Source organism: Musa acuminata, chromosome BXJ1-3 (assembly GCF_036884655.1).
Source record: "Musa acuminata AAA Group cultivar baxijiao chromosome BXJ1-3, Cavendish_Baxijiao_AAA, whole genome shotgun sequence".
Lineage (NCBI taxonomy): Eukaryota > Viridiplantae > Streptophyta > Magnoliopsida > Zingiberales > Musaceae > Musa > Musa acuminata.
Window position 1 is genome coordinate 735,465 of NC_088329.1, and position 25,745 is coordinate 761,209.

Consider the following 25,745-nt stretch of genomic DNA (forward strand, 5'->3'; position numbering starts at 1 on the left):
TGTAAAGACAGCTTTGTGTTGTTGGAAGAGAGATCCAATGCAGTTGTATCATATAAGAATAAATTCTTTGACCTAATCAACTTATTCTTTTTTTTTCTTTTATCTATTTTTTTACAAGACATTTGGGCAAATTTTAGTTGTTAATTTTTTTATTTTATATTATTTTTTAAGAGTAAATGACAAATCTTATCATATAACCTTCATATCCACATCGGTATAACTTTCTTGTGTCCTTCACCATATATATATATATATATATAATTGCTTAATGGATAGTAATAATGTAAATTTGTGCATATTATCTATGCATAATTGAATACGATCCACGTACAAAAAGCAAATGATAATGCGTAAATATAACAGAAAATTAAATAGAGAAATAAGGGAAATTGTGATTATTCTTTAAAATTTTCATTAAAAAAAAAAAAAGTTTCAAAAGCCATGGTGACTTTGTTTGTGCACATTAGTAAGAAGCTCATAAGCTATGTTTATATAAGCGATTGAATCCAAATCCCAATGTTGATCGACGATGATGAGATCATATCAGGAGATGGAGATGAACCACGAGACCAAAAATGAAAACAAAAGGAAGCAATGAAAATAGGTGAACAACAAGAGGTTATGGACGAACGGATTGCACCAAAAAGAGATTTGGATTCAGACAACGACAGAAGAATCAGCCATCTTGTCTGGGGTGAGCAGGATATGTTAAAAAGATGCATCCATCCGTCACGAGCAAAGCTGATCGGTGTTAACAAACATCCATCAATTCCATGTAAATTGGATTGATGCTGGGAATCAACTTTTCCCCGAGCAAGTATACATAGTAAAGGATCAAATCCCATTGTTTCAAGGGGATTGATTTATCTCATATCTGTTTATTTTGTTAGATTATGCAGTAAATTATATGAATAACAGGTGAGCAATAATGTAAATCTTGTCGTGAGAGAAAACGCCATGCATTGTTGTCCTTTGAATATCTAAAAATGATTTTGGCAGCATCGACAGTGGGGAAATCAATAGGACGCCACACATACATTCACACGAGAGTGCCTGTTGTTTCCTTACCTGTCGTAGTCATGTAGGGCAACCAGATCACTGGGAATCGATAAGTTTTCCACCATTGATGAAGACGTACACGCACCTTGGACCAGTTCATGGGAAATGAAAGTCAAGGACCGGTACCATCGCCTTTATTTCCGTGGAGAAACGTTGAAGTCACTTTAGTAGTCTCCTCTTCATTCAGATATCAACATAATTGCAGATGGGATGGGTCTCGTGGTTTCCTTCTGACAAATGATAAGAGACGATGAGTTTGGAAACGAAAGAAAATATCAGCATTAACTTTTCATCGTTAACAATTCATAAGGAGAATTTATAGTACTAAACATATGTCTACACAGCCGCCAACTCAGTACTGGAAGAAGGACGGTCCATTCTGACATGATAAAAGGAAGTGATCTATCACACCATACGGTCTGGTCCCTTGAGTTAAAAAAACACAGATAAAAAGGTTAATTGGTCCTAAGGAGTCATCATTCCGAGAGTCATCTTTAACCCACACCCTATCAAACATCTCGTATCATTTCCTATCAAGCACCAGAGAGTCATGACTATGATATGATAAGAACAATATCGTAGTCATCATGAAAGAGAACATAAGATCCCTCAACAATCATGAAATCATGAACTGTAAATGTTATTACTATGATAATTACCATAAGAAAAATATTCACTTATTACTCTAGTTATAAACTCTCAACAAACCTTGCTCATCAGATGAGGACCATCCAAGGAAAATTTTGATATCTCTCCTCTTTGTATCATCACATGAAGCACCTCTATCATACATTCGCTGACGAATCAAGGAACATGAATTAGGTTTTCTAGTGATACAAGAAGAGGCTCATCAATTTCTGAATGATGAAGTGAAAAATAAGTATAATTTTACTCTCAACACTTACCTTTGTATAAAAATAGTAGTAGTAACAGTAATAGCAGTAGCAGTAGCAGCAGTAGTCATAAAAGCATCGATCAGCGAAAAGTTGGTGGCCCGGCTTGTGTGTGGGATTCACCATCGCCTCACGAGCTGCCTGCCACATGCACTGGGCTTTCTCAGTGTGTGGCGACCGAGTAAAAGAGAAAATGATAAGATTCCCTTGGTGTACTGATCTGGCTGTTCCGGTACTGCGACGTGAACTGTTGATAGGAATAAGAAGAGGAGGGTGGAGGAGAGCCATCTACCTTATCAGTCTTAGTTTTCCTGCTGCATTAGAGATGGGCAGCTATGATTTGATAACCCTCTGACAGCAGCGAGGAGAGGGTTGGAGAGCGCCAGGAAATTAAGCCGACCAGCCCTGCAGCCTCGCAGTCCTTTGCCGAACAGCCCGTGAGCTGAAAGCTTTGATTCTTTTGGAGAATGGGACAAGAGGTAAAGTTTCAAACAGTCTTTAAAACAAAAAAAAAAAACACTTACATAGAGGAGGGAAATTATGGTTTCGTTTCTGAGGACTTCATCAACGATAGGTCGAGCCCAAACATTGACGACGTTCACTTGCAGAAGACTCAAACTTGGCAGTTTGGGCCTGCAATTTGAATCACCAATCCAACCCAATATATATGTATGCATATAAAAATGACAACCATGGGCCAGAATAAGCAGCTAACACTGACCTGAGATCTACCGAGAAGGGCAGTCCACAAGTCAATGCGATTTATGCTGATCCTTCGAGATTGAACAAACTGCCAATAACAGAGTTTCTTCATGCTAACTCAAAATCATCGCTTCAATAGCTGCTGTCATGTTGCTGCATGTGAGAACTATCACGATCGACATGCTGGTGAATGTGCACAAGCTCAATAGGCCATCTTATTGAAGCTTTCAGGTCAGTTACATTTGGAAGTCACTCCAGCAGCAAGTAATGCAGAAAATATTTCTGTAGCACATCACTTGGTTGTATTGATCGAAAGATAAAGTCTCAGCTCCGCTAACCGGACATTAATAGATCGCTTATGACAAATTCAAGAGACCTGCACACATGTCAAAACTACAGAAAGTCAGCTAAAAGCAATCAAATTAGACAGACTCAAGATAACCACCAGTATCTTGTGTACTTACTCGTCCACTGGAGTTTTCTTGTGATGTTGTTTTATTTATTCTTTTTTTTTTTTTAAGTAAGACACTTGGAAACCAAGATTTGTGTGGTCCATTTTCGCGTATATCTCGTCATGCTTGTGTCGATAACCACCAGTATCAACGTGATGCAGTCTTACCCTTTGGTCTAGTCTACATGTTTTCCCACTTCTCTCGATCTCCAACCTGAAAGGGGGAGACAATGACAAGTGATATAGACCAGCAAGATGCATATCAAGACGAGATTTTTTGCTTTGAAGCAGTTCTAACCGCCAAAGGTATCCAGTATTAAACTCTCCCTCTCCTCCAAAGGAGCTCACCTGTGGATACACCAAGAGACAAATCAGAGCAGTGAAAAGTTGGGAAATATATCGAGGTCTTGACCAGTAAAACAAAATAGAGATAATAATAAGTCACAAAGAAAAACAAAAGCACCATTTTCAGCGGTGCAGTTACCATTGGTTTTTCATTGAGTGACATTCAATCATTGCAGCAACTTGGATGATGATTGTCTTTTATACTGGTGTTGGTCATAAGAACACCTATATCTGTTGGAAGCAGCTCCAGTCCACAATCCATCTTCTAGAAATCAAAGACCTTTCTCCGCGACTTCAAGAGCCAGCAAAAATTCCTTTTGTTCCAGTTACTCGACACCAAGGTAAACCATGCCTGTATATGACGAAAAGTAGATTGCAATTGCAAGACTTCATGCAACCTGAAAAGATCAGTAAGCTGGTGCTAGCTTCAATGCTGGGATTTGACCCACCACAACAAGGCCAACCTTTATCAACAAAATAGGTAAGGATCTCAAATTTTCAGGTATGATTTTGCATGGATCAAGCTTGAAAAATATATGATGTGGGACCAATTTAGAACATCTCTTATTTGAATAAACCCGATTAGTTTATGAGCTATTTCGTATGTCTTAAGCTGCCACATGACAAAGTCTGGATTTTTTTTAATTTTATAGTATTAAATTATCCAAGGAGAAGAAAAAAGATTAAAAAATTAAAATTTTATCTTGATTGAACATTATAAATCTTGATAAAAGATTTTATTCATCTCTACAAAAATAGAAGTTTATCAATAAAAAATGTCATCAAAAGGAAAAATTCAATTTTTATAAAGAAAAAGACGAAAAATTTTAATGATGATTTATTTCTAAGACAAATTCGGAGTGTTAACTTCTTCCAATTCAACTTTCATAAAGAAGAAAAAGATGAAAATTTTTGATGATGATTTATTTCTACGACAAATCCGGAGTGTTATCTTCTTCGTGGAAGGGAGGGACAAATGATTTATTTGACTTGATAATTTTTTTATTTTTTTATTTTCATTTTTTTCTTGTACTCGGGGCAAATGAGATGTAGTGAACTGTAGGACAAATGACTTTTTTTCATAAAGAAGAAAAATAATTTTTTTCTTGTACTCAGGACAAATGACTTTTCTTCGTAAAGAAGAAAAATAAATTTTTTTATTTTTTTCTTGGACTCAAGGCTTAAAAGGCAAATGAAATGTAGTGAACATTGTACAATGAATAAGTAAATTGAGTTTAAGCTTGTTATCATATTATGCACGTGTGGTACGAGGCCAATTATATCATCATGAGACATGTCTAGGTGCTTCGTCTTCATCCGAAGAATTCTCTCCTTCAGCCAGAGCGCACGAGTTTGATAGTTATTTAATTTTTTTTTCATATTCTCTTTTTATTATTGTCTTTTATTCTTATTTTATCTTTCTTTATTCTAAAAAAAGAACTTCGTCTACTCATCTCAAACTCATCCTACTTCAAAATGTCTCAATGATTGCCACTTTATATACTATCTCTTTCACGTATATTGACACCCAGGCAAACTACAAATCTTCATTCCAACTATTTTATGTCAGTTATATGGATCTTTATTTTGTTGTCGGTTAGGCTATTGAATGCAACATCCTCAAATAATTCAATAACGATAATGTTATTTCTCATTATTTTCCTCTGCATCCATTTTAATCTTCCATGACTGCTTGTAAAAAGCTTGAAGTGGTCAAATGTCCCTTGCCATAGAACTGAAGTGTCACCACTGAGGCCATATCCATTCTTGCATACTATATGTGCAATCATTCTCATTCTATATTACTTAGTTACACCATCATCTATCTTATTAACCTCATTAGGTGATACTCTTGTTCTCATATGCTGATTTCTAGCTACACAGCATCCTTAGTAGCAATAACTTCCATGTCATGTTTTGCCATTTAGTTCGCAAATTCCATTTTGCTCTTCTTTTTCTCTGCCATGTTCTTATAATGTATCATGTTTTACCATTTAGTTCTCAAATTCCCTTTTACTCTTCTTTTTCTCTGCCATGTTCTTATACACAATTCTCATGCCATTAACCCAAGTTTAATCCGAATCCTTCAAGCAGGTCCCAAGATTGAGAAAGGAGGGAGGATATTTGACACAAGTAACTGACAACTTTAAAATTTGGTCAAATTAATATGTACACAAATCCAAACCACATATACTACAGTGTAAATCAAAGCATCCACCTGGCTGTGGCATCAGCGCAATGAAGAGAAATAAGTGAAAATCTCAAAAGAATAGTGAGCATAATCATGGCACTGAAAAGGTTAGCCAGCATAGATATGCTATGTAAAACAAATCCAGATTTGCAGAATATATATTATACAAGATTATAGAAGATCTAAGGACTACTTATGATCTTAAGTAAACCATATTCTGGGAGGTAGACCCAAAAAAAGAGACAATTGACAATTAACGAAGATACTCCATCTCCATCAAAGTAAAGACAATTCAGATACGATGATTTTAGGGATTGTTTGAATTCTTACATCCATGGATGATGCAACATGATGATTCATGCATCTACTTATGAAACACCCAAAACAGGCTGGTGGTTCTTGGCTTTTTTGCAAATGCAGCAATCATAAGTCCCTTATTTGGTTGCTCACTTTTAGAGTCTGCATCAAATGGGCATATTACAAAGACGTGAACCAAATGTAACTTTTGTATCAATGAATTTGTGAATATTGCACCAAAACCAAATTAGCTGCTCAATTAGGTGTAGGCGAAAAAATAGCTTATGTCATTAACAACCACTTGTGTTTGGGGCAAATGCAGGATACAAAGAATCAAGGCCAATGAATGTATATAAGTAGATATGCAAGCCATATGCAGGAATCCCAGTAGCCCCTAAACTGACAAGGTAGACAGCAAGTTCAATGCTATAAGTTAATAAGGAACATAATAAAGAACACTAAACTGCCAAATTACCCATTCCTGGTGAAGCATGCAGGAGGTTGTGTGGCCATTTTTGTGTTTTCATAAGTTGTAGATTATGAGAGTTCATTAAGTATAACATCATCTTGTTTTGTAGATGAATCAGGTGGAGACTTCACAAACTACATGGTTAATTACATTAGCAAACATTACAATTAAATTAAGTGGAATGAAAAAAAAAATCAATTAAAGTACTAAACTTCGTAGACATCTAATAACAACAAGACATCCTTAGAAAAAGATTAATGGAAGTTGGTTACAAGAATCCTTATTCGTTGCACAGCTCCAAATCAGATACCGATATAAGAGGCATCGAGTTATTGTCTTTACTTCTGCGCAAATGTTATTTTCATCTTCATCTCCTGTTTGCAGGACAACCATCTTGATTTGTCCAATCTTTGCTAATTCATTCTAATCTCTCAATCAGACAAGATGGTTGCCACTGTTTCATCTTCCATCATGTTAATCATCTAGTAAACTACCTTTACTAGTAATATTGATCATCCAGCTCAGAAAAATGTACCAAAGTGATTAAAGAATGACTCAATTACTCTTTAACGTTAGATACTCAAAATGATCCTTTGCCTTAAAGATACTTATGAAGAAGGTAATCATCAATTTTCCATGATGTTGATTCAAAGGTATACGATGACAATAATAAGAAGATGAAGACAGATGCAATGAAGATTCTAGAGAGTACCAGTAGCCAGCTAATCGAACAGACTGCTGCCGCTCCTGGAGCTCTACGGCAGATCGCGCGAGTGCAACCCCAAACTTCGTCTTCTCGGGGATCAGCTTAATCGCACTACCATAAGTATTCTGCCAAAAGAAATAAAGTTAATCGATGAAGCGATCTGTGATGGAGGATGAGACCCACGAAAATTGACGCCCTGTTGGGCGGCGGCGACAGGAGAGGGGAAGCCCTGGGGAATTCGACACCCAGGTAAAGGAAGAGGGTGAGGGCTAAGAAGAAGAAGACCATCAGGAGGAGGAGGTCCAGGATCAATTCTGCTGCCTAAACGGGAAGCATTGGAGATCGAGGGAAGAGCCGGCCGGCAGCCATAGGCGGAGGAGTCAGAGGACGGAATCTTGTATCCGAAGGGGCCCTGTCGGAGCGACGGCGACTCGCTTCACGCGGCCCTCCAGAGAGGTCGGCGACTCGCAATCTCCTTTGCAGACTGAAGCGCAAAAAAAAGTTGCAGCGGTCCTTCGTGTGATTCTGGCAAATCACATAGCGAAACGTGGCACTTAAAATGATGATGTGGCACTTAAATGATTTTTTTACGTCCCGAGTTTCAAATAACAGTGCAGGCAGATGTTATTGGATCAAATCTAAATTCAAACCCGATAAGTTTACGCAGATGTTATTGGATCGATTCTAAATCCAAACCCGATAATTTTACGGGATCCTCACCCGGATCCCGATCCAATTAAATACGAGTCGTCGTGTGCTTTCAAATATCAATTCCGAATGCAATTATAACATTGCCACGGCACGACATTAGCTGATCAAGTCAAACAACAAACAAATAGACGATGAGTTACGAAATCAAATAATTCTCCACCATATGAATATGAATGCTACACCAACCCCCAGTCAAATCAATTCAACAGCCGACAAGGAAGTTGGACCCCACATCTCAGAGTACGCTCATGGATTTGGTGTTTTCTTGGGTAGTTGAAGCTTCCAAGTATCCGCAAACGTCCGCGTACTGGAAATAATGCGGACTCTGGAATCGTACCTGTCCCCCGCACTCGACGAACTCCCATTCTCATCGTCCCCCGGCCCAACTACCTAGACCCCACCTTTATTGTCCAATCAAGCGGTCCCGCGAATCCAGGTGTCCGTTTCTTACATGCCTAATCACGTGGTTCATGCTGTTGTGCATCGTTCTGTTCCTAATAATAATTGCCACGAGAGAGAGCGCGAGGGAAGCGAGTACGGTCGCCGTCTTCAATCCCTAGTCTCTTGATCTGGAGAACACCAGCTCCAAGTGAATCCCCTTCGATTTCTCGATCGCAGGGACTGGGAGAGCGAGAGAAGAGGTGAGACGAACCTCGAAGAGGAGCTGGAGGATAGGATTGGATTGGATTTGGTGTTAGTTTCTTTGCGTTGTCTGCATCGGGAAGGGAGGAGGGTTGAGATTTCATGTGTGGCGAAGGGCGGTTGACAGAAGAGAGTGAGCACGCATCGGGTTGAAATGGCACAAGACGGTGCTGTTTCCGCTGCGTGCTTACTGCTCTTCCTGTCAGTCAGCGTTTGTTGTACTTTTCTTCCGGCGAGAGCGAGGCTTGGAGACCCGTGCCTTTCCCCTCCGCCCTTTGTCCATGACTGGTCTCTTGTCGGAGTTTCCATCCATTGATCTTAATGTTGGCTCGTCGGATATGTTTGACGAAGACTGGTGGATGGTTGATGGTTTTCGAGGTAGAGATTGACGCAAGTTGTTCTTTTTTTAATCTGCCTATGCCTCTTTGTTACTTTCATGTGTTCTTTCGTTTGCTCCAAGGAACTGCAAGTGATAGTAATCGATTTCTAATGCTACAGTTTTCTAATACTTGGGGGAATTTTAGGAAAGAGCGTGACTTTTGAGAAGGCGAGAGAGTACAGCCTGCCCCTATTCGGATCGCGTTGAAGTGGATGAGCGAGAGAGCAAGGAACCAGAAAGAGTACATGCGCTAGGCCTTTCACTCAGCAGATCGACTGTTCGGCCATTACGGAAGCCATTGTCTGCCAGTTTTACCTTCCTTCTTGTTCCCCTCTTCTATTTTATCGTCTTTGTTTAGTTTTTCTTTGTTCCTCCTTTGTTTTTTGCTGGTCTTGACTGGGGTTTGGTGGTAAGCTAATGGGAATGGAGAATAGGTGCTCTCGAATATTCATCTCTGCAGTAGCTTCGCCAGGTTGCAGAAAAGTTCAGTTTTGGTTACACATTATGAATTGTAAGGTTCTTTTTCTTCTAAGCATGTTTTCCCCTTTGTTGTGATCATGTCTCATTTGCCTCGGATGTTTCTTTGCCAGGTTGGAGAAAGAATTAGTTTTGATGATACTCCATGAACCGTAAGCATCACTCGCTTTTGTTTTTTTGCCCCTTATTTCTTTCATTCGACCATCTTTTGCACTCAAAGATTCTATTTTTTTGCTTCGTTTTACAGCCATAAATGTTTCTTGTTTTGGATAATGAAGTACCTTCCTTTTCTGTTTTGATGATGATGACAACTCCTGAATGGTTCAGGTACTTCTTCATTCAGGGTTTGGTAATTATCGGCCACATTCACTATCTTCATATTTTTCATTCCACGTGCCTTGGTTGACTAGATGAACTAATTGAGCGAAAGGGAGCGATCTTTCATGACCTTTCCATATCAAGATGTCAGGTTCTTTTAATCTTCACCTAAGCGTTCGTTTCTTGCCTCCACTTGGAGGTGGTACCATGGCTGCAGTAGCTTATTCCATGACGATCCCTCCTGGGTTTACTATCCTTATGGCTCAAAATCTTGTTGCTTGACTTTGTGGAACTCATAACTTTACTAGTTTATAGTTGGTTCCTCCTGGTTGTCTCTCTTTCCTTTATCTGGTATGACACCGAGAAACAGACTGTTGCAAAAAAAACCCCACAAGTTGTTTTGGAAGATGATATTTTTCGTTTTATTGCAGTCCACCTTTGGTGGTCCAGCCACTCATTTGTTTCTCTGTCGTTTGTGGTTGAAGGAATGGTTCGGTGCCTGACCATGGAAGACGACATTTTTATTATTTTCTTTACCCACTGAGGTAGGCTTACACTTTTGGTGTATTGCTCATCTTCTATAATTCCTTAAATTTGTTACATTGCTTTTTTTTAATCGATTTAATTTAATTAATAAGGATTTGACAACGTGAGGAGTGTCTTGTATTAGTTTAGACAATAATTTTAATTTTTTAGGTGGAACAGTCCATAGATTGTCTGGCAGAATCTACCTCTCATTAAGATGGACAACTTTTGGACTAGGTTGACTTTGTTTTTAATATGAAAGAGCATGATTGACTTCCTTCCAAGGAATCTGAAAGATCTTAGGTTTGTCTGCATTGTTCATCAGCTCAGGATATTATTATTTGGTAAAGGATTCATCATACTGTATTTCAAATTTTTGGACCTTCTGCATTTACACAAAAAAGAAGCTTCATATAGGAGCCCAAAGTCCATGTTAGTTGTAGGAACTAGATTTTTACTGGCTTATCAGATTATGCACTTGGATTTTCTTGCTAAGATACTTTTAGTAACAGTAAGCAATTAGGGTTATGTCACTTTCATCAAATTATTATCAAGATGAGGTTGTACTTAGACCATTGAGCAATCAACCAGCAAATTCATTTAGGACAAGACTTTTGGATGATAACTATATGGTAGGAAAATTGAAGTAGTAACTTAGATAGTAGAGCTTTTAAAATTTTTGGTTGCAAGGATCTTCTGAATTGTCGCCACAATGAAAAGATATGCCAACTGATATCTAGTAAGTCCATGATTAGGTCATGGAGTGCCCAACTATAAAGTAGTCCTATGAATTGTCCTGCCATTTTGAGTTATTCATGATGAATTAGGAGAACAATGTTAGTTCTCCCAATTTTCCTTTTTATTAATTCCTTCTAACTTGAGAAACAGAGTTCTAGTTTGAATCCTGTAATTAGTGCTATTAATGCATATTAAATACGCTAGTATGATCCCTTCTTTATGTTCATAAATATAGGAGAAGACATTTATATTAGCTGAAATTATTTAGGTATTAAGGTAGAAACATGCATCTCTTCTAACTTCTGGAGTTCTGTTAAAATTTTAGATATCTAGATTATTTTGAGTTTAAGATCCTGCTCTTTTGCTATTGGCAACCATGATGCATATCATCCATTAGTCACCCTACCACGAGGACTGTATATCCCACTTAGTGGTGGATCTGGAACAAATAATATTTACCTTGTCTTGACACCATCAGTACTATCAAAAGTAGCTGTTCTTGTTGTCTTTAAGCTGAATGACTTATGACGAATCACTTAGTCCACCACATTCTATCTGCCATAACCATTTTACAGTTGAACAATGTATATAATCAAGATAATAAAGTATTACATTATGCATATTATCCGTGGTTGTACTCAATATTTGAAGTAGATAAAAATTCATTATCATAGAACTTGGAAAATGAAGGCTACATGCAAAGTGCTGATTAAACATCAATAAGATTTATCCTATTTATATTCTAATGATATCATCCTCTTGTGATAGTTCCAAATTTCTAAGTCATATTCAGTTGATTGCTTCTTGTTTTGTCATTTCCCCAGTCAAACGTTAATTATCCTTTCTTTTCTACATTGGTTTTATTCAGTGGCTGAAGGCCTTGTCTTGCAGACGGTTAAGTTGGCTCTTGAGAAGAGTCAGACTTGACTGGTCTTGCTTCCGAAGCCTTTATCCTTCTGCTGCTCTGAATCCTTCTACTTCAACTCTTCATAAATTTCCCTATACATTCCTAATAGTAGTAGTACAGCCAGGCATCGTAGGCTCAAATGAGTTTGCAAGCACTGGAATACTTTAAGGAATACAAGGACCAAGCGTAAGCTTGGGTCAAATGTGTAAGAGGCATATATCTTTTTTTCTGAATATTCGAACACCTAGCTGAAATATTATGATATCAAGGTGAACATGATTATCTTTAAAATTACAGAGTTGAGTTATTATGATAGCAAGGTGAACATATTTACCTACAAATTACAGCGACATGAAATTCAGACTGACCTTTTATGCACATAGTCAGATTTTACAACCTAAATACATCGACTCTGGACTGTTTCACTATGTAATGCAAACTTCGATGAAAGAGATAGATAAAGAAAGACTTTATAGGACATCCCAACAACAATATGTCATAATGTTCCAACTATTTAGAGTAAGCTACATGGATCTTATCTCTCTATTTAGCTCAATTTAGGCAAATATCACTAGTCAAACTAAGAGCGATCAGGGTTGTTTTAATTAATTTTAACAAAGTGTTTTAGGTCCTTTCTATCTCTACTAGCACTAGTAGCGTTAATTGATTCATTCCATCCGCACTAGTAGCCTGATTTTTATGTGAACTAGATCATGAATAAAGTCACAATCAAGTCACTTGATCATAAGCTAAATTTACATCAGTTTTCTTTTTTCCGAACTTAATAGAAGATTCGATGTGCGCTATTCTATCCGCAGCCTATTTGGAACTTCTTAAACTCGAACCTAGATGACTAAATAATTTTTCTAACTTGAATTTTTTTCCAAAATATAACCTCCTAGCATATACAAGTTCATGCTGGACTCAAAGCACCATAAAATTACCACAATGAATATATACAAATAGGGATCGACTTCTTGGGATATCTGACCTTTACAGGGCTGTCCATCCAGGTTGGAGGCATGAATCTATGCAGAACAAGTTTTATCGGCCAGAACATATAAAGCCAATTGATCTTGGTTAAATGATGGTAAAAGTATGACCATAACAATCTGACTAGGAAGCATACTAATATTTCAATGAAGATCCTTATTTCTAAACAATATTGTTGTAAATACTTTAGAATTGATAAATACAACTTAAGCTGATATTGACATGCAATTGTTGATTGGCACAGGTCCGCACAGTTTAGGCTAGCCAGCATTATTGTCTTGGCATGGACTTTGGCATACTCGACACATGCAATCCTTAATTGTCAGTATTTTTTTATTAAATATTTTCATAGGACATAGTTGACTCTATAGTGAGGAACAGAACTTTTTATAGTCATGCAAAAAACTTCTGAAAAATTCTTTCCCTAAATATTAGAATTGTTTTGGGTTTAAAATTTATAATCTCCCATTCTTTAGTATTACTTGAAGAAATTAATATACATCTATCTCAAATTAAATTGCATGTATAGGAAATCGATTGGAAATAGCACATGTGTGGAAATGTGGAAACAGAAGCTAAGCAGAAGTCTAAACTCTAAAGCATGAAACAGAAAACATAACAAACTATATAGAATATCCACTACATATTCTAGTTCTCTGCATGTACATCAGTCCTATGTCCTTGTTACCGATGTATAAACACTTGTTCTTGTTCAGGCATTTAGATGATTAAACCACCAGCAGAATTTAGACTTTGTATGGTGAGCAGCATGTTTCATAAAATGTCAATAGCATCGCAACCTAAAATTGGTCCTGAATTGTATTTTTTATTGGTCTGAGAATTCACAAATACCAAATTAAGACACTACCTTTTTTAGATCAATTGGAAAGTAATGTTAATATCAAAAATTTCAACTTAAAGAGTTTCTGAGATGTACATCTTTTTTTTTTCCACGAACTGTAATAAAGGTCTAGTCGAACATTATGGGTTATTCCTGTGGATTATGTAATCTGCTATGTTGTGTACATGTATATGTTAATAGATTGATCTGACCAGCTAATTCTATCAACAGGTTGTGTAAGAGTTTGTGGATATTGAATCTTTCTTTTGGTGGACAAGTCTGCTATGATAAGATAGTTCTGTTATGATCTATTTTCAAATCATGATAATGATCTTTTTGTGTGTGTAGGATAAGGTTGTATACGTTGATCCTTTCCAAATGCCTCATGTGCTAGGCCACCCTTTGTTTAGGATAGTGGTTTTTTAATCATCTTCTCAAATAGTTAATTTGGAGTTAGCCTTTTAAGTCATGAGACTTACAGATTTGCAAAATGTTTAATTATTTTTTCTCTGATTCATACAATGAACTGACAATTGGTTTGCGGTCAACTACGGATGATTATCGTAGTTACTGCAATTATAGTTGTCATCGATTCACTGAATTCCCTTTGATGATATAATCATGTTTATTGTTTGAGAGTCTTTTTAAGTTGTCTCGTCTTATTTTATGGAGTCTGAAATTCCTTATAGTCATATTTAGGAATGAAGCAATTTAAGAGGAGATTGGACTAATGGATAATAATATGCTGGGTGATTTCTGTATATCTGGTATATAACACTCAACTTCTCAACTACCATATATAATGAATATGCAAAGTTAAAGCAGGAACAAGAAAAGGATCTGATTAACTCAACAGTAGCCTACATTTGTGGTAACTTCGATAGCAGTTGCACTCACAATTTCTCAGGTTGTGTGGTAAATCGTAAGTTGACATTGTCATAGTACTCGAGAATTAGTATGTATGTCAAGAATTAACATTTATTTATAGATTATGTTGTTGGGGATGTGTTGTCAGCTTAACTAAATTCTTAAAATTTATGAACTAGGTTCTTTCAAATAATTGTTTTTTCTCAAAACTTATGTGAGGACCTAATCATCAAATGCCTCTCTTTTTATTTGCCAAAATATCACTGTACTGCTTTTTGGAAGCTTTGATCCTCAGATACTTTCTCCTCATCTTTTAGTGGCATTTTAGATTCTTCTTAAACCACAGTTGTATTGCTTTCCTATTCATCAGGCAAATCTGCACAATGAAACATGCAACGGTTCCATATGGTGTAGTAGCATTTTAAATTCTTCTTAAGCCACATTTCTGTTGCTTTTCTATTCTTCAGGCAAATCTGCACACAATGAAACATGGGATCTTTCCATATGGTTTGGTAGCATTTTAGATTCTTCTTAAACGACAGTCTTGTTGCTTTTTCTATTTTTTTCAGGCAAAATTCAAAGTGTTGTTATTTCATTCTCCTTTCAGGGTTTAGATTACATCTCATATGGACACAATCTTACAGACAAACAATAAGGCTGCAGCCAGCTATACTGTTTAAACAGAGCCAAAATGCTTGTCAACTGCATGTGGCCTTAAATGGATGTGTAAGATTTTGCTTCAACGGACTGCCATTACTTACTTCAGGGGATGGAGAGGAGGAAGGAAGAGTAAGAAGAGAAAGGAGGAGGCATTGCTCCTTCCTTCCACGCGGAAACTTTTTCCACTTGTAAATTTGGTATTAGCATCAATTGTTACTGCCGTTTATTCTGTGAGGCAAAATTACATATCGCTTCAAAACAATTAATTTCAGTTTAGCATAAAATTTAAAAATCTTCATATGTCCATTGTAGTTGGTCGAAATATTAAACATCATTAACATCTATTGGAAATTTAGTTGTTAGAACATTAAGAGTATTTTAGATATCAAACTATAGTTTCTACTTTCTAATTGAACTTATCTAGTGTCAAATTTTAGTTAGTCATGATTAATCTGAATTCTATGGATGGATGTTAATTAGAGGGATATATGTGCTATATGAATTTGCTAGGGTAAATATATTAATTTCAAAACTATATTGCTTATAATTAAGAGAGGTATGCGATTGAGAGAAAGAAAAAAAGAAAGTTTCTTTCACACATGGCTTGTAATTAACGGGGGTTGATTGGAATAATAATTTGAGCCCCAAAGCCAACGCTGGGTGGGACTATTTTATGGGCTGCTCTATGGGCCTTCTGGGCCTGCTTATGAAATAGATTGGATTGGAACGGTGGGCCATCATCATCATCATCATCGACCCCTTGCATGAATCATCCAAACCATCTGATTCACGGGTAAAAGAAAAAGGATTGCATACTTTGATATCAATACTTTCCATCAGAGAAAATTATTTAAATATTTTTATACTCATAGTAAACGAACGGTTGAGATCAAAAGTTGGAGTGTGATGGACGGTCATGGAGGGGGAACCTTTTGCATGATTTGGTGTAAAGAAAGCATTGGCTTTCGTTGGTTGGTCGTCCTACGAAAGCCACGAGCCATATGAAAGTGTCGGGGGGACACCTGCGCTCGTGATTAGGCTGAGCTTAAACATTAAGCAAAGTTGGACCGACCGGTGCTGCTTGCCAGTTCAGTGTTACTTGGGAGGAAGGCACTCAGTGGAACTCGACATCTAACCGAGCTGTCTATCTTTTTCATGTATTCATATCTCTCTCTCTCTCTCTCTCTCTCTGTGAAGCTATATTTATAATCTTTTACATGTCTGCATCTAAAAATTCGATTATTCTTTTACAATATGATTAGATATATTAACCACTAGTAATACAGTAAATTAATTTATCAAAATAAAATTGTATCGTTCGATATAAGACGATATCTCCGGTTTTACGCTATATCTTAATTTTTTTTATAAAACTAAATAAGTATTTGGCAATTGACATTCGTCGGTCACATCAGTATCGACCAATATGTATGATATCAACCAGAAATAATCCTTTGCCCATTACCTATTAGACAACCCCCACAACTTTCATACATGTTGTAAGAAGGAAGATGACACCACCACCACTTGCTCTTCTTCTTAGCATGCTAGCCAGCCCTCAAAGTGCACCCCGAATCATGGCAGATACATCATGTATTTCTTCCAACTGCAGATGGTGGTGGGTTTTCAGGCATTGCAGAAAGTAGACTTCATTCATAACTTCCTTCTCCTTTTTATCCTTTTTTTTCTTTCAGGTAAGCTCATGATGAAAGCTTCTTCAAAGGTAGGAGGAGGAGGAGTTCACTTCTCCCGCCCGCATGATGACAGTCTTCTCTCACACCTCAAGACTATAATGCCAAATAGATACACTGTCACTGGATCAATGCTCCACCATATAGAACACACTCTGCCATACTGTTGTTCCTTATCAAAACTTTTAGCTTTCAAAATATATCGTTTTAAATTAATGACAGATAGACCTTTATAAGTTCTTTAAGATTATTATTATTCGCTTTAGCAACATTCATATTCTTAATAAATCTACATAGATGAACAAAATAAATATTGTTTTAATTTCTTATTCCTTTGAATATCACACGTGTTAATATATAAGTATTAGTGGTTGATTAGAGATCAAACTCATGTATCTCTAATCGATCAATATTAGTGAAACTATATTATAACTAGCACTATGATTCCAACTATTAATATTTTTCTTCGTATAGTTTAGAATTTGTATATTTAATATTATCAAGACTATCTATTTGATTTTGATTCAGGTAGCTTAGACTTATGTTCTAACTTGTAGCTAGATAACATTTTTTCATAGTTTTCTGATATCTCCTATTTGATGAAAGTATAATATATTCGATGAATAATTATTCTATTTTCCCTATATGATTTCTTATTATACGAATCCAAAAGAAATGATCCTCTAATGCATTACTTCAATATATATTAATGAAATATATATATATATATATATATTTTTCTCAATAGAACTATAAAGATTACTACAAATTCTCAAAAGTCTTTTGTTGGATATGAAAATAATAGCGATATTTTAAAATCAAAGACTCGTATCAATTATAACAACTTATAATATTTAAAACCTTAGATATTTATGATCAATCTTACACTTTTTAACTTTGAACATGATAATAATTTTTATCTTAAATAAAATCGTATCTTATCTAATTATATATTTTAATTTAACATTTTAATATGAACGATCGAATCAGTCAGTCAACGCAACACAAGGTTTTTGCACATAAAAGATATATGATATGAGAGATCTAAAAGTCGTCTTATGTAATATTAGGAATGTTGGAAGGAGGCTCAAAGCTTTTTTTCTCTGTGGGATATCCATCGTCTCTGTAAATAAAATATGGCCTCCACAAATTTACATCACGCAAGAAAAATAGGACCCATCATAAGTTTTGGTTTTTGTCTTGGATCCTCCTTCGAATACAACCAATCTCCGTGTTGGATTGCTTGTCGGTTCAGCTTTTCTCCATTAAATTCTGCCATTACCACCATTTACTGACCTTTCTATAACCTCCTGTCACCACCTCTCTCTCTCTCTCTCTCATTACTGCTCATTCTACAGCCAGTCACCATCTCTCTCTCTCTCTCTCTCTCTCTTATGATGAGAGTAGCTAACTTGCGTGTTGTCCTCCTTGTCTGTGTTTAGCCTCCGTAACAATACAACCTCGAGCCATCACTCTGCCCAAAAGAATAAAATAACTCTTCTACTTCTGCTTCTTCTTCTTCTTCTTTCTTTGCAAGCGCAAAGGACGCCCCAAAGGTGATTCAAAAATGGAACTTTTGGACGCCTAAAGGTGCCCATCCAGCCTAGTCATCTCCCTGAGGTGTGCCTCCTGACCATTATAAGCGTTGCGGAGATGGCGGATGCAGGCGACGAGGAAGGAAGGAGGTGAAAGATCACATCTTTCCATGACCCAAACACAGCAATCTCTTGTTTGCTTCCCTCTCTTGGATTCCTAATCCTTCCCACCAGATGGGGATCGGCTTCTTCTCCTTGTACCTCTCGGTTTCCCTGCTGCTGAGGTGCTCGGCCTCGCAGCAGCCGAACACGGACGCCGCCTTCGTCTCCGACTTCTTCCGGAGGATGGGGGTGGTTCCTTCCTCCACCAGTGACAACTCCTCCGAGGTTTGTTCGTGGAGAGGAGTGTACTGCGACGGCCCAACCGAGAGAGTCATCAGCTTGGTGGCTCCCGGCTTCGGCTTCTCCGGTCCGATCCCCGAAACCACCATCGGGAAGCTCGGCGTGCTCCGAGCCTTGGATCTCAGCGGCAACGACATCACCGCGCTCCCTTCAGATTTCGCGGAATTGAGTGGTTCACTCGGGCACCTCAACCTCTCCTCGAACAACATCGCCGGAGCGATCCCCGGCATCATCGGCAACTTCAAGCTGATGGAAAGCCTCGACCTTTCGCGCAACAGCTTCTCCGGCGAGATCCCCAGGGAGGTGGGCTCGCTGTCGAGCCTGCGGGTCCTCGACCTCAGCAGGAACTCGCTGGAGATGAGCATCCCGGACACGGTTCTCGGATGCGTCTCCCTTGTCTCGCTCGATCTTTCCCACAACAGGTTGAATGGGAGCGTTCCTGATGGGTTCGGTGCTGCCTTCAAGAACCTGAGCGCTTTGGATCTCGCACAGAATGAGATCAGCGGGAAGATGCCAGACTTGTCGGGGTTGGACTCCATCTCCTACCTCAATCTCTCCCGCAATCGTTTCCGAGACTTGGTTCTTGGTGGATTCCGGGAGCCATTGCAGGTCGTGGACCTGAGCAAGAACCAGTTCCACGGCCTCATCTCTCAGGTAAACCGCAGCACCACCTCCAACTGGACTTCTCTGGTGTATCTCGACATGTCCATGAACCAACTCGGCGGAGAGTTCTTCCCCGGTCTGGGAGATCTGAGGTCACTGAAGCATCTCAATCTTGCGTTCAACGAGTTCTCCTCCCAAGAATTGCTTCACATCCAACTGCCTTCTGCTCTAGAATACCTGAACTTGTCGGGAACCGATCTCGCCGGCCGAATTCCACCTGACATCTCTCAATTGCTTGACCTCAAGGTGTTAGATCTTTCTCAGAATCATATCACCGGCAACATTCCCGAGCTGATCACCCGAAACCTGCAAGTGATAGACCTCTCGGTGAACAATCTCACAGGTGAAATCCCACAGTCCTTACAACAGAAGTTGTCCGGTATGGAAAGGTTCAATCTTTCCTACAACAATCTCACCTATTGCGGCGAGAAATTCTCACCGGAAACTCTCCGTTCATCGTTTATCGGCTCGCAGAGTGACTGCCCCATTGCGGTAAATCCAGATGGTATTGGATCCAAGGGAAGCAGACACGAGAATTTCAAGCTAGGCTTGGCCATAGCTTTTTCGGTGTTCTTCCTGTTAGCAGGGCTGATCTGCCTCGCCCTTGCTTGCCGAAAGAGGAGCAGACCCTGGGCGGTGAAGCAGCCATCGTTCGAGGAGGAGCTAAATGCCTCAGGCCCCTTCTACTTCCAGGCAGATTTCTCAACTTGGGTTGCAGATGTCAAGCTTCCTACCTCAGTTCCTGTCGTCATCTTCGAGAAGCCATTGCTGAGCTTCACCTTCGCTGATCTCTTGAATGCGACCTCCAATTTCGACAGAGGAACCTTACTCGCAGAAGGAAGGCTTGGACCGGTGTACCGAGGATTTCTACCGGGAGGCATTCATGTGGCCGTGAAGGTTTTGGTCCACGGATTAACAGTGACGGACCAGGAAGCTGCAAAGGAGCTCGAGCGGCTTGGCCAGATCAAGCACCCCAATTTAGTGCCATTAACCGGCTACTGCTTGGCCGGGGATCAAAGGATCGCCATCTATGATTACATGGAGAACGGGAACCTACAGAATCTGCTCCATGATCTACCACTGGGTGTGCAATCAACCGAAGACTGGACCAGTGATACATGGGAGCAAGAGAATCCTGGCACGCAAAGCATCACGACCGAAGGAATGACTACTTGGAGATTCCGGCAGAAGATTGCATTAGGTGCTGCAAGGGCGCTGGCATTTCTCCATCACGGATGCTTCCCCCAGATGGTTCACAGAGATGTGAAAGCAAGTAGCATTTATCTTGATTCGGCAATGGAGCCCAGGTTAGCTGATTTCGGACTATCGAACCTGGTTGGGACAAGCATGGAAGGCGGCATGGCTCGTTTTTCACCAGGCTATGCTCCTCCAGAGTTCTCGGAGTCTGAAAACACATTGGCAACAACAAAATCGGATGTCTACGGGTTCGGGGTAGTTCTGTTTGAACTCCTCACGGGGAAGAAACCGATCGGAGATGAATATGCCGAAGACAAGGAGACTACTTTGGTCAGTTGGGCAAGGGCATTGGTGAGGAGAAAGGAGCTCGCAAGATTAATCGATCCAAAGATGCGGGAAACAGGAGCAGAGAAACAAATGGAGGAAGGGCTGAGGATTGCTTATCTGTGTACAGCTGACTTGCCGTCGAAGAGGCCATCCATGCAGCAGATTGTGGGTCTTCTCAAGGACATTGAGCCTGTTTCTGTTTGGCATTGAATTGAATTGAATTGCAGAGCTTCCATTCAGGTGTTTGCATTTCCCTACTACTCTGCAGCTCTCTCCAAATCAACTGTATGATCTACTACCTCTGAAACTGAAGCTCAGTTTTTCTTTCGTCTTCTTTTTTATTGGGCTATCATTGTGGTCTCAGTATGCCACCATAAAATAGAAAGATGGAACCCTCAGGTTACATTCTCACAGAACTTGTTATAACTTCCTTGGTTTGTCCTTGCATTCTTTTCTTCTATGACAAATTACTTGCCATCAAACTAGTATTATGTCTTTTTGTCCATCAAACCTTCTTCTTCGACTTGCGAGTGTCAGCTTCTGGCTTTTGTGTTTGATTTTGGTAGATTGCAACTGTTTTTGTTTGAGGAAAATCCTTTATCAGCTCACCAGATGTTAATCCTTGTCATGTAGTATTAGCGAAAATTGAATCGGAACATGTTTGACATAATTAATCTGCCATCTTTGTATCGATTAATGATTTAAAATGCTAAGCAAAACCAAAAGTTTGACAACTAGGATAAGTAATATTTCCAAGTCGAAAAAATCAATCAACCTACTGGCCTCTTAATATGCCACATATTCCAAAAAGCAAACAACTGAGCAGATTATTTTGAATCACCTTCTCTTATCTTAATGCCTTTTTGCCTCATATGTATGAATTCCTAAGATAGAATAAGTACTCAATTGAAATAGTATTAGGTCAACCAAATCGGAGCAGTAGTGGTTAAACATAAAAAGATAAAGCCTGTTTTATTTAAGGTTGTGAATTTGCATGTTCTTTTTTTTCTCTTTGTGCTGGTGAATGATTTCAAATGCTAACCAAAGTTTGACAACTAGGAGTCCAGGATAAGTAATATTCCCAAGTTGAAAGAATCAATCAACCTACTGGCCCAATAATATGTATGCCATATTCCAACAAGCATACAGAAGAGCAAATTATTTTGAATCATCTTCTCATGTCTTACCATCTCTCATAATTATTGGCTTCTAAGATAGAGGATTAAGTATCCAGCATATATGATAATTAATCAAGGAAATCAAATCTGAACTTAAAGCCTATGTTATTCAAGGTTGTTAGTTTCAGTGTCATGGTAACTGAGATAAACAATTGAATACTCTTGATCAATCAAACCATACTCACTTATCAAAGGTCAAAAGTTCAAAGTTTCATCGGATATACTTTCAAAGGTGCTAACTAGATTAACCGACAAAGATTTAAGTAAGTAATATTTAAAGTTCAAAGATAAAATCTCTTATATTTAAGTGTGTTAGTTTCAGTGTCCTGTTAACACAATCAATAATCTCATGAAAGCTTTGATGAAGCAAACTTAAGATTTTCTTTTTATTATTATGTTTGAAGTGCAGCAATATTAATTTTGGCCACAGGAAGGCACTAAAATTCTTCCCCCCCAATGAATGATCTTATCTTACATTGGTCCACTATGAACAGTTATTCTTGGACTCTCATGCAAGAAGCATGTGTCAAGTAGTAGTTTCAAATCATTAGATGAGAGCTGTGTTCAGCTTATTTATTCTTTTATATCAGACTCGCAAATCATACTCCTTCTTACTCATTAAACCTTGTGTAGCCACACATCAGAGTTAATGCAGAAATGCCTTGTAGTGTGATGTGCAGTATAATAAAATCCCTGTCGCCTGCATTAAAAAACATTAGGTATGAGCACTCATGATGGCAAACCAAACACACCGTTGTTTACTTAATGGCTTGGTTGGTGTGCATGTTTGATGTCTTTGACTTCCATGAGCATTTCAAGGAGGTTACCTTTAAGAAGTGGGAACAGCTGATGCACTCTTCATCTTGTCCTTGTCATAACTTCGAATTTCTCATTCGATTTTGTATCCTTTTCCCTCTCTCTCTCTCTCTCTCTCTCTCTCTTCTTAGGAAGGTTTGATGGCCCAAACATATCAGCAGTCAGAGGCAGCAGCAGCAGCATCCTCGAGCGTGTTCAGTCAGGCATTTAGTGGGGGAGGTGCAGTAATAGCAAAAGTGAAGAGGTTGGTATCAGGCGATCATCATAAATTCTACTGGTGTTGGGTTGTGCACCTGCGAAGTATACAAAGACGTGAAACACAGTGCCAAGTGACATGGTGAGGTATCATAAATTCTACTGTGCTGAGTTTTATAATATATAGTTGTTGCTTTTATCTACTTGATTATATTTCCTATACTTGTCATTCCCCTTCTTAGATAATACAATCTTCATAAATATTTTACATTCAGTAATTAAGAGTTTCATGTACACGCATGAACTCTTAATTACTAATTTGTTGTTTAATTTTGTAGGAAGAAATGAAGATTTTAAAAGCATAACATATTCCAAGACATTATTTCTCAGGTATTAATTAGGATCAGATAGACAATACACTTGTTCTTTTATCCTTTAAACCATGTTACATGTTTTTTCTTAATATTGATGTTTCTTATTATCTATACAAATGTAAATTTTGCGTGATTAGTAATGTATTTTCTTAGTAACATTCCTAGCATCCTATAGTACTAAGCCTTTAAAGTTATCTAACTTATGGTAATTTGCTCTATTCAGCTTCCCTACCTACCTACCCATTGAGAGGAGCAAATGAAGAATTGTTTTTGGGTCACTTTTGACCATATTATACCACAATAAACTTTTGAAGTTGGACATGCTTAATTGATATATCTGATGAATGAACATTGATCTTTATCTCTACTCGGTTCAATCCATTACTATGGTTGCTGACTGCAAAGCTAAAACATTGTGCATGTTCTTGAATGTAGGTCAACAACATATAATAATATTGTATGCAATATTAGATCACAAGATAAAGTAGTGTATTAGTAGGATAAAGCGATTTTTAACCGCAGGTAAAGAAATCTATTGCTGCGATTACTGCGATTTTATTATTAGATCAACCTTTTTTCCTGTGGTTGGACTAACCGTAGTTATAAGTTATCCCAATGTAATCTTTAGATATATGGCTGGTGGCACCTACATGAACCAGTGGGTAAGAAAATTAAGTTGGAAGGACGGTCCATTAACTCACTAGTTCGTCACCACCATTGTTGTCCAGTGGAAGAAGAAAGGAAATGGAGAGAAGAAGGAGAAGGGACGAAAGGAGAAGAAATAAAATATTATTTTTTAAAGTATAAGGATCGAGATACTAATCATCGTTAACTACGAGGGAATATGAGGGAAATATGTAATTATCCCTATTCCAATGACATTATTGCAACGGTTATTAACCGTAGGTATAGATATTGCTATGGTAAAAAAAAATCATAGGGTTATATAACTAAAACCCATAGGTAAAAGTATATTTTGTTATAGCGATGTTCATACTACAAGCTTCCAAGTGATATCTATAGCAGTGCTGAGTGCTGATGCCATTGACGCTCATCGCATGTGTCTTGTCAACTCCATGCTTTCTAACAATACTAATACTATTTATCATCCCCTCGACATGTCTTTTCAGGAGGAGGATACAAAAATAAATAAAAAGGAGAAAGGAGAAAGGAGAGGAGGGGTAGTTTAGAAATCTTCTTTCTAACCTCTCAATTATCAATCATATCATTATTACCATAATTTCTTATTTGATCCTTAGATGAATCATCCCTATGAATGTCAATGTCAGAACTCTAACTATGTCGCTCATCACTTCATGAAAAAGAAGATATTGCTCGTCACTCGACAAAGATCACTTTTTGCTAGACGTTATTAACTCATCTCTCGTTGCCTGAAGATACGAAGAAAAGAAAGAAAAAAAATGTTATAGAGAGATATGCCTCGTATAAGCAGTTTACTATTTAGAGCTCCCTTCTTTCTATTCACAATCCCCTTTCTATTTAAAACCCCTTAAAAGATTAATAAAATAATATTTTATTATTCATAGCTCCTTTACGTTGACTTTTACATTTCTATTTTTCTTTTTTTCCTTTCCTATAGGCTCCACTTGCGCACCCTATAACTATTAGCTCTCCCCACTGCTTATGCACCTTATGGGTAGAGAAGAAGGACGAGGAGAAGAAAAAGGGAAAAGAGAAAGGTAAAATGTTATAGGTAAGGAATGAAAAATAATATTAGAATTAAATTATAAATTGATGGCATATATACTTATTCAAAGTTCTTAATATAGGATTGCAAAGAAGTTTACTATTTATAGTCCCTTTTTACTATTGACAACTCATTTAAAAAAATAATAAATTATTATTTTATTATTCATAACCCTTGTATTACCAATTTTATTTTCTCTTTTTTTTCTTCTCTAAGCCCTTTTTATTTCATTCTCGTCGATATTACTCGATATTATCTAATTCCTCTCAAAGTCCCTCGATGTTATCCTCCAACTATGAGGAATAAGAGGTGGAGAAGAAAGAAGAGGAGGAAGAAAAAGATGTATTTATGTCTATTTGCAAAGAGATAGTTTAAAAATATTTTAAAAAATTAATAGGGTTGTAAATAGTAAAAATCTTGCTATTTACATCCTTTTACTATTATAACTTTGAATATTCATAAGTTATCTCTTTGTAAATATACGTATA

General features: G+C 37.8%; 2 protein-coding genes and 1 long non-coding RNA gene across 54 annotated transcripts; 2 read left to right on the plus strand and 1 right to left on the minus strand.

Moving 5' to 3' along the window:
- Positions 1-919: 919 nt before the first annotated feature.
- LOC103977251 (uncharacterized) lies at positions 920-7,628 on the minus strand. Of its 17 annotated transcripts, XR_010487692.1 has the most exons (11): positions 7,399-7,628; positions 7,120-7,238; positions 5,972-6,100; positions 3,590-3,848; positions 3,404-3,453; positions 3,119-3,319; positions 2,674-3,030; positions 2,245-2,585; positions 1,965-2,093; positions 1,768-1,855; positions 920-1,289 (listed from the first exon to the last, which is right to left on the minus strand). It is a non-coding gene; the product is annotated as an uncharacterized LOC103977251 (long non-coding RNA). The 17 variants fall into 17 exon arrangements; XR_010487693.1 differs by lacking the exon at positions 5,972-6,100 and having other exon boundaries at positions 7,399-7,627; XR_010487690.1 differs by lacking the exon at positions 5,972-6,100 and having other exon boundaries at positions 3,590-3,802; positions 7,399-7,626.
- A 680-nt stretch (positions 7,629-8,308) lies between these two features.
- LOC103977250 (uncharacterized) lies at positions 8,309-15,469 on the plus strand. Of its 36 annotated transcripts, XR_010487729.1 has the most exons (8): positions 8,312-8,844; positions 8,991-9,356; positions 9,436-9,474; positions 9,570-9,649; positions 9,733-9,791; positions 10,126-10,185; positions 13,048-13,124; positions 15,119-15,469. XR_010487729.1 is itself a non-coding variant. In XM_065112424.1 (7 exons), exons 3-7 carry the CDS (start codon positions 9,468-9,470, stop codon positions 15,361-15,363), a joined length of 411 nt encoding a protein of 136 aa, XP_064968496.1. In that variant the 5' UTR covers positions 8,312-8,844; positions 8,991-9,356; positions 9,436-9,467; the 3' UTR covers positions 15,364-15,469. The 36 variants fall into 36 exon arrangements, 1 of the variants encoding a protein (XP_064968496.1); XR_010487698.1 differs by lacking the exon at positions 9,570-9,649 and adding an exon at positions 12,824-12,900 and having other exon boundaries at positions 8,309-8,844; positions 9,650-10,185; XR_010487731.1 differs by lacking the exons at positions 9,733-9,791; positions 13,048-13,124 and adding an exon at positions 14,334-14,411 and having other exon boundaries at positions 9,570-9,671.
- Positions 15,470-18,285: 2,816 nt separating this feature from the next.
- On the plus strand, positions 18,286-23,323 carry LOC135614790 (probable LRR receptor-like serine/threonine-protein kinase At2g24230). Its single transcript, XM_065112531.1, has one exon. The coding sequence runs from the start codon at positions 18,632-18,634 to the stop codon at positions 21,194-21,196; it is 2,565 nt and encodes an 854-aa protein (XP_064968603.1). The 5' UTR covers positions 18,286-18,631; the 3' UTR covers positions 21,197-23,323.
- Positions 23,324-25,745: the final 2,422 nt, after the last annotated feature.